Here is a 9,551-nt window from a genome sequence, read left to right as displayed (position 1 = left end):
GGTTGCAGCCATCATTGTTGTTTGGCGGGCCCGGGCTGGGGATTCAAACCCGCCACCTTAGATGTATGTGGCTGGCGCCTTAGCCGCTTGAGCCACAGGTGCTGAGCCCAAATTCACCATTTTTTAAATAATATTTTTTCCTCCCATACAAAGATAATCAAAACAGATCTGATTTTTAAAAATGTAACACATACATTAGGCTTTTCTACCCAAAAACAACTACACAGGAGATAAAAATCAAGCTTTTAATTAACTATTCAGTTTTCCTACTCAATAATAATTCTATGACAAATATTAGAAATTTAAATCATGAGGTGGCGCCTGTGGCTCAGTGGGTAGGGCACCAGCCCCATATACCAAAGGTGGTAGGTTCGAACCCTGCCCCGGCCAAACTGCAACAAAAAAAGAAAAAATAGCTGGGCATTGTGGCAGGTGCCTATAGTCCCAGCTACTCAGGAGGCTGAGGCAAGAAATTCGCCTAAGCCCAGGAGTTGGAGGTTGCTGTGAGCTGTGACACCACAGCACTCTACCGAGGGTGATATAGTGAGACTCTGTTTCTAAAAAAATTTTTTAAATAAAAATAAATAAGAAATTTAAATCATGAATCTATCTTAATTCAATAGTACTCACTGGGCTTTAAGTAGATCTTTTTCCCGTTTCTCTAGTTCAGCTCTAGCCTTGTTTCTTTCTTCTTCTTCCATGTCAAGCTTTGTTTCAAGTGCTTTTCTCTCTTCATCAATTTTTGCTTGCATTTCAACCATTTTATCTGGAGAAACTTTCTTTTTACCTATTTGAGTCATTTAATTGCAACAATCACTAAAATGAGCCAATGTTTGAGACATATAAATTACCTTCAATACAGAACTTCCTATACTCCTCAATAATACAAAAGCAAATGTCAACATTTTAAGGAAGTAAAAACAATAATATCCTTCATTTCTATTTATTATGTTCCTAGAACTTTTTAACTCATTGCTAAAGTCAAACTGTTGTCCAACTGTGCAAAGATAACTAAAACCAAAAGTAAGTGAAAGAGAAGCAAAAAAGATGAGCTGAAAAACAGGGATAGAAAGATAAACAAGAAAGCCAAATAAAAAAGCAATGATTTGTGTGTTCCCAATAACATATATAGATTTAAGAAAAGCAAAATGATTCTTCAGTTACTTTTTCCTGATAACCAAGTACAAAATCAAGTGGCTCCCCAAAATCACATAAAATGAATGAATAAAAGTCACATATAGGTAGTAAATGCATAGATAAAAATATCAGGCAGAATTTATACCAAACAGTTTTTAATATATTTTTTCCGAGTTTTTCTAAAATTTATGTCTAATAAAATTACTTGAAAGCACAGAATTTGGTTTCTTAATTTTAAAGAAAGAAATTCTACACTATAGAATTCTGTAAGAGTTACATAGTAATTCACCAAGCATTTTACAGTTACTGAACTGTCATGACCTAAAATCATACCCTCAATGAACAAGCTATTTTAGCTGGTTATTATGTCAAACTCAGGACCCTAAATCTCCCTAAACAAGATTAAACATGTCAAGTGTCAAATATAAGTAGAAATACTATCAATATAAAGCTAGAATATGGCTTCCAACTATTCCTTTTCTTTTCTTTTTTTCTTTCTTTTTTTCAAACAGAGTCTCAAGCTGTCACCCTGGGTAGAGTACTATAGAGTCACAGCTCACAGCAACCTCTAACTCTTGGGCTTAAGCGAGTCTCTTGCTTCAGCCTCCCAAGCACTTGGGACCACAGACACCTGCCACAATGCCTGGCTATTTTGTTGTTGTTGTTGTTGTTGTTGTTACAGTTGCCACTGTTGTTTTAGCTGGCCCAGGCCGGGAACCTGCCAGCCTCAGTGTACGTGGCTAGTGTCCTACCCACTGAGCTACAGGCACTACCGGATTCCAACTATTTCAGTTATTACATCTAATCAAGTATTATATGTACTTATACTAGGTGGTCAATGAAAGTTAATTGATGAATTTCAACATAAATAGACGGGTTATGTGACTGAATCAAAAACATTTCTAGTAATATAATTTCTTAGAAACATATTCCTTCAGAAAACCAATCAAACTTTTCACAGAATTGGTCTAAGGCTCTCCTGGAAACTTTTTGTCATTCTTAACTTCCTTCCCAAAGGACCACAGAAGGAAAGTAAAAACCAGAAGAGTTTGTAATTGTTAATGTCTCCACCTAAAAGCTAACCCTTCCTGCTAGCAAGGAAAAAGAACTGAAAAATAATTATGATGAAGATATTATCTCAATGTTTTTTTTTCAGAAACCATGAAATGAAGAATCATTCACAGGCTTAATCTTTAGAACAAAATTATATCAAAAACTCAAGAGTTTAAAAACATATTACCCTTTAATTTTATAGAACTGTAAATCCAAAGCAAATCTATGCCACAGAACAAATTAAATAAAAAGAGTAAATAAAAGCACTGATTCAAATTCATGCTTTGGTGTGGTGTGATTCATTGCATTCCAAAAGTCAGGATGTAGATCTGATTCTGTTGGCTTGTTTGGCACAGTCACCTGTACTGACCCTTCTGAATTAGCTGTTAAAAAATAATTTCTAAAAATGATTTAATTCTTTTTCCCAACAAATTCCTAGAAAAGCGTTTCCCATCAGTTATACTATTTCTTAGAAATTTGAAAAAAAGTATTAAACTCAGGTATACAGTAAGTGCATGCATTTAAAAAAATAGTAACTTCCTTTCCACCTAAGAATCATAAATATTTAAAGAAAAATATGGGAAATATGTTAAGGCAAAAATAATAAACACATGAAGACATGGATACTAATGGTATAGAGGAAATGATCTAATCAACTTATGAACATTAATATTTTTAGGCTTGTAGGGTTCTAATTGTTTTGTTAATAGTTAAAAACATAATTTCAAAACCCATTGAGAGGCAATAAAACAAGAAGATTTTATATGTAGAAATATAAAAAAAACACGACTACTGATGAATTATTACATTGGTAATTCAAAACCATTCAGGTAAGTTTTTCAAACTGATACTTCAGTGGCAAAAATTTTATTGTGTTCTTGTAACATCTTCATGAAGATGACGATGCATACATAGCTAGGGTTAGTTTAAAAAATCCCGTATTTAAGTGACATATTACTTTGGCCAGAATCATTCTGACAAATCATTATATTTCTGTTCAAATAATATTTTTAAGTTAAATATGAATATGTACCAACTTCCCTAACCAGGCATTTAAATGTGACAACACTAAAAATCACTTTTATAAGTATTTGTTAAAAAGATTTTTTTAAAAAAATCTTATCAAACCAAAACAAAACAAAACAAAACACAAAACTAACCCTTCTTTTTCTAATACTGCATGGTAAAATTCAACAAAATTTTCAGGCAAGTTAAGTTTTGTAAAAGTTAATGCCATATAGAGAGGTGGTTTTGTTTGTTTTCTGTTTTGTTTTTGAGACAGAGTCTCTCCATTGCCCAAACTAGAAGGCAGTGGCATCTTCATGGCCCACTGCAATCTCAAACTGCTGGGCTCAAGTAATACTCCTCCCTCAGCCTCCTAAGCAGCTGATACCACAGATGCAAGCCACATGTCTGGCTAATTTTTCTACTTTTTGTGAGAGGTGTCACCCTTGCTCAGGCTGGTCTCAACTCCTGAGCTCAAGGAATCCTTCTGCCTCTGCCTCCCAGAGTGCTAAAATTATAGGTGTGAGCCACCATGCCCAGCTCAGTCCATATAATTTTATTTTATTTATTTATTTATTTATTTTTGCAGTTTTTGGCCAGGGCCGGGCTTGAACCCACCACCTCTGGTATATAGGGCCGGCACCCTACTCCTTTGAGCTACAGGCACCGTCCCATATAGGTTTAATATTTTAACCAAACTAAAATGTTTAGCCAAGCAGTAACATTTTAAATTGTCCTTTGCCATGAGCTATAACCAAAACTATAAAGTGAATTGGCAAGGGAAAGTTAAAGGGAAGAACTTCAGGGAAGTACAAATTGAATTAATTTCTGACTTATTATTATTATTAGTTTTACAGTAGCCTTTTATTTTTAAGACCTATTATGCCACGAATTCATAAGGAATAGATTTCAGCAGTTCAGGGTCCTTTCCATTGGCTGTCACAAAGCATGCTGTGCATATTATGCCAAGAATTTAGGTTTGTAATTTAATTTGTAATTTCAAATTACAAACCCATCCTTTCCATAAGTTCTCACAAAGCATGCTTCTCTATGTGGAGCAGCTGGTGCATCAGTTGACCCCAGGTACCATTCTCTTAGGCTATCTTCTTTTTCTGATCATTTTCCTCTACATGTTTCAGGAAGCTATCTCAGCTGTTAAGAGTGCTTAACATGCTCAGAACAAACATTAATCCTTTCGGCAATACTCTTTCCCTTAACTTGTTTGTTCACTACAATGCCAAGAGTACACTGGGTAACAATGCGGACTTTTCCAGTTTTGCCATGGCAATATTTGTGGGGCAAGCCTTTTGAACAGTACCCATTCCCTTGATATCTAACAGTATCATGCTTCTTGTAGATTTGCACGTATGTGGCCAAAGGAACAACTCCATGTTTTCTAAAATGCCTGGAGAATATGTATTGGCTGCCTTTGTGTTTGTTATTTTGGTGAATTACTGGAAGATGGCATCTCTAGCCAAAAGGAAGCTCAATTTTATTACATGAGCAGCCATAGGCATGGATAACCAAGCATTTGATTATCGGCTTAAAATGGGGGAGGAGATGTTTGAATGTGAAATTATTTACATTTGTATTTCCAAAGTGTGTCTTAATGGGTCTTTAAGAATTTAGGAAAAAAGGAAGTCTTTTTAAAGGCTAAAGTTGAAAGATTTTTTTTAAATACAAAAGGTGAATACTTACCTTGCAAAAAATTATTAAATTTTAAAAATTGAATGTATTTAAATAACAAACTTTTTATATGATAAATTATACCACGTGGAGTGCAAATCAATCACACCAACCTGCTTGATCTTGTAATAAGAAGTAGTAAGCAAATCGTAGACAGGAAGCATATGCACAGAGATGAGGAGGAAAAAAAGGAAAACATTATTTCTTTTGTAAAACAAAGAAAAATGCATAATAGCATTTATTTATAGCATAAGTACAGAAATAAATCAAATCATTATCAAAACTAAAATAAAGCCCATGTAAATAGAAAGACACAAATAAGAGATGTAATTTAAGCAAGAATATTAATTTAGTCTAAGATTACAATTCAAATCAATCTCAAGAGCTCACACTGATTCTCAAACTCCTGAAATGTAAGAGTTCAATACCACGTAATTATGCTAAACAGTACACATAGAATTGGGAACCTGCTAAGACCTATAAAGTAATCTAAAAGGGCAAAACAGAAAATTACACCAATTTTAAAAATTAGTAAGTTAAAAATAACAAAATTGACATTGCCCATTTCCAAAATTTCCCAATTCAATGTTTCTCCTAGGGTCAGGATCCACTACAGGTGTGCCTCACTTTAAGAAAATCCAACACAAAAATCTAAACCAACTAAATAGATAAATCAAATTATACTAATTTGCACTAATTATTTGATTAATAGAAAGATTCAGTGAAGAATTTTTTTTTTTTTTTTTTTTTTTTTTTTTTGAGACAGAGCCTCAAGCTGTCCCCCTGGGTAGAGTGCTATGGCATTACAGCTCACAGCAACCTCCAACTCCTGGGCTCAAGCGAGTCTCCTGCCTCTGCCTCCCAAGTAGCTGGGACCACAGGCGCCCGCCACAACGCCCGGCTATTTTTTGGTTGCAGCCGTCATTGTTGTTTGGCAGGTCCGGGCTGGGGATTCGAACCTGCCACCTTAGGTGTACGTGGCTGGCGCCTTAGCCGGTTGAGCTATAGGCGCCGAGCCAGTGAAGAATTTTTAAAGACAGCAAGTTCTCTCGATACACTTGATTTCCAACTTGATTTATAGACAATGTTTTCAGGAAAAATATCTATTACATAAAATGAAGTACACCTGCATAGTAACAAACTTAAAATACATTCAGTCTATTAAATGATTGAGGATAATTATAATAATGATTCTACAGAAGTAAAGGTAATTGATGATTCAAGCAAGGGACACCTTAAAGGCCATTCATATTTTTGAAAGGGAAGGTACATACAAGTTACAGCAACCACATGCTGGGACATCTCTTCACTTCACCAACACGCCCACATTACAACAAAAAAAATGTTATGTGCTAGGTATGCAAATAGTAATTCAACTTTTTTGAATTGGATAAAATACAATTCATTACATAACAAAACTTCATGAAAGTATTCTTTAAGAATGAAGATAAATTTTAAACAGAAAATTAAACTACAATGCCTCCTACTTGGATATTTTCTCATATTCTACTGTTTCTAATACAAAATAATACCTCTATATGGACTCTAAAGCAATTTCATGTATTTTACAAATTATCCTCTGAAATTGTTTTGGTAATTTGCCTAAGAATTGTGAATAGGGAGAAAGATTTCTAATATTCTCGGAATGCTTCCTCTAGAAAGCTAAAAGCATAAGAATAATAAGTGATTAGTTTTGTTACTAATTTTAGAAAGGGTAAGTATATAGATAATGCTCTAAAAGACAGTAAGCTGTAAGCTGGTACAAGAAAGTATCACCTCCTTTTCTTCTGAAAGTAAAATATAAATAGATAAAATTAAATAATACTTTTAATCTTAATTAAAGTTTAAGAAAAAGCCTTTAAGTTTGAAATAAGTCTAGATCCTACATGCACAACTTTTGGTGATTCCGAATTCTCTAATTACAACTTAGAAAATTTCTTAAAATCTACCAGGTAATTTAGAAATAGGGATAAATGTCCATTTTAAATAAAATACTATTCAATTTATCTTCATTTGCTTCAAACTTTTGATTTTTCTTTATTTGATAGCCTTTAATCTTAAGCTACTCCTAAGAATAGTACACCAAAGTGCAAAATGCTTATAACTGCAGAACATGTTAGAATGGGAACTGATGCAATTCCAGATATAATTGTATTTTTAGAAATTTAGGATTTGATATTGCATATTCCTTACACTGAGCAGGATTAGAAATTTATCAGGAAACCTAAAAAAGAATCATAAGAATTACTGTCTTATACAGCTTACTAGGTCTCTTTACATTATCTCAATTGCAAAAGCATGAATCTCTCTTCCATTGTCTCAAACACAAGCTAAAGCGTATGTTTTAACAATTACGGTTAACTGGAAGCAATGAAGGGTGGGGGGAATCATCACATGCTTTGTCCAACTGAGAAGTCCAACATGTATTCTTCAAGTAATGACAGGAAACGGTACAGCATATCTCAAATGAAGCCCATGGGTTATGGAAAAGCCAAAGCTCTGTTAGAGAATTTAAGAGCTACCACTCACTAGGCAAGAACTTATCCAGAGGTTTCTCTATGACAGAACATGTGGAGTCTGAACTACTGCTGCTGCTACTGCCTGGAAGACAAAGAAATGAGCCCAACGGGAACCAAAGAAAGAGGAAACAAGAAAATGAACACACACACAGAGAAAATTCAGTTCCAGAGAAAGAATTTTAAAGGACAATCAAGCTTTGCATTAAAAAACCAAAACTTACTTTCCCTTAAAACCAGTCTTGATGGTTTACCTAATATTCTCTACTTTACAAAGCCATACAGGGGAATTAGAAACTATTCCATTAAGCAATTATACTGTGGGCAACTCCCATTTAGTCACCCAAAACATAATAATTCAGAAGGTTGAAATGACAAGAATAAAAAATAAGTCAATAATTTGGTGACATTTAAGTCTATTTAAACTCTTTAGATTGACAACATAAAGTTTTAAAATTTAAAGTTATAAACAATTATTTTAATTTTTTGAATGATCATTCCTTCATTATAGACAGGTTGGTCTGTCTCTACTTTCTCTCCCTAGAACACCAAACTGTCAAATATAATTAATGTTTAAAGAAAGTTTGACAGCAAAACTTTCAAAGGATCACTGAAAATTTTAAAATTTCTAAGCCTGGAAGGAAAGTCAGTGGCACTTTTTCTTTCTTTTTTTTTTTTTGAGACAGAACCTCAAGCTGTCCCCCTGGGTACAGTGCCGTAGCATCACAGCTCACAGCAACCTCCAACTCCTGGGCTCAAGCAAGTCTCCTGTCTCAGCCTCCCAAGTAGCTGGGACCACAGGAGCTCGCCACAACGTCTGGCTATTTTTCTGGTTGCAGCCATCATTGTTGTTTTGTGGGCCGGGGCTGGATTCGAACCTGCCACCTTAGGTGTATGTGGCTGGCGCCTTAGCCACTTGAGCCACAGGTGCTGAGCCAGTGGCACTTTTTCTATTTAAAAATTTCCTTGTAACAAATCTATTGTCCACTTTAACTTACAAAGAATAATCTCCTCTGTGAAAAGTAGGTATGAACAAAAAACTATGTCTTTTAATCAGGGGTTGGCAAACATTTTCTGCAAAAGAATAGATAATGTGTTTTAGGTTTTGCAGGCCAAAAGCAGCCATAAACAAATGAGCTTGGCTGTTTTTAATAAAATTGTTTACTAAAACTGGTGATGGGCTGAATATGGCTAGTGGATTGTATTTTGCCAACTCTCGCTCTAAATCATGCTTTTCTTGCCTTTGAAGTTATAGAATCTTTATAGTCTTTAAATTTGGGACTCCTAATCAAGCAGTAATGAGTTTATTTTCAGCAAGATCATTCTAAGACAACAAGCAAAGTATGCACCAGCTTGAAAACAATGACCACATTAATGGAAGAGAGTTCTGAAATAAAAATTTACAGTAAAAAGGCTTGAAATGTAGGCCATTATATCTGTTTCTTTTGCATGTTACCTATATTCTTATCACAACAAACAGTCCTAATTCATTCAGTAACAAATGTCCCACAGAAGCATGAGAATGAGAGTACATTTTATATAGAAAAAAATTAAAAAATAGAATTCTGTACAAACTTATTATTTAAAAATTCAATGACTTCTAAAGACTAACCTTGTTGAGGGAAAACTCTACATTACCCTAATTTCCTAAAAACGTAGGTCCCTATACAAAATCAAAATCCTACATGAAATTTTATAATGGGATAACCACCATATAGAATTTTACTATAGTAAATTCTACAAAAAGTACACACAGTATTCTGAATCAGCTATAAACCAGAGATGAATATAGGAGGAAAAATAGAAAGTTAACCAAGCATATGGCATATATCCTGTTTTCATTGCTGCCACAACTAAAATCAGTAAAACAAAAGGCATGCACTCTACTGCCTTAGTAATGAGGAACATGGTTAGGTAGTAATTCTAATTTCTACAAATTAGAATGCAACACAGAACTTACCTCTTCTTTTTTTCCTTTTCTCTCCATCTTCTCCAATCTCACCATCTTCATCATCATCTTCCTCTGACCCACTGATATCAGAGCCTGATATTTCTTCCCCTTGAATAGAAATTGAATATAACCATTTTTATTCCTGTACCAAGTCACTGGCTATTTAGGAAATGGCTATGTCAACTTTTCTTCATTAATTTTTT

At 34.3% G+C, this 9,551-nt stretch overlaps 1 protein-coding gene across 1 annotated transcript in view; it reads right to left on the bottom strand.

Moving 5' to 3' along the window:
- KIF3A (kinesin family member 3A) overlaps positions 1-9,551 on the bottom strand; it is a 53,457-nt gene that overhangs the window by 6,489 nt on the left and 37,417 nt on the right. Inside the window, exons 9-11 of the mRNA XM_003782204.3 lie at positions 9,358-9,456; positions 4,995-5,003; positions 631-787 (exon numbers count right to left, since the gene is read on the bottom strand). Coding sequence (XP_003782252.1) covers positions 631-787; positions 4,995-5,003; positions 9,358-9,456 — 265 coding nt within the window. The remainder of the gene's footprint in view (positions 1-630; positions 788-4,994; positions 5,004-9,357; positions 9,457-9,551) is intronic.

Source organism: Otolemur garnettii, unplaced genomic scaffold, assembly GCF_000181295.1.
Source record: "Otolemur garnettii isolate 467f Iridium unplaced genomic scaffold, OtoGar3 scaffold00003, whole genome shotgun sequence".
Classification (NCBI taxonomy): Eukaryota; Metazoa; Chordata; class Mammalia; order Primates; family Galagidae; genus Otolemur; species Otolemur garnettii.
Note: the sequence above shows the minus strand (reverse complement) of the source record. Positions and strands in the feature narration are given on the sequence as shown.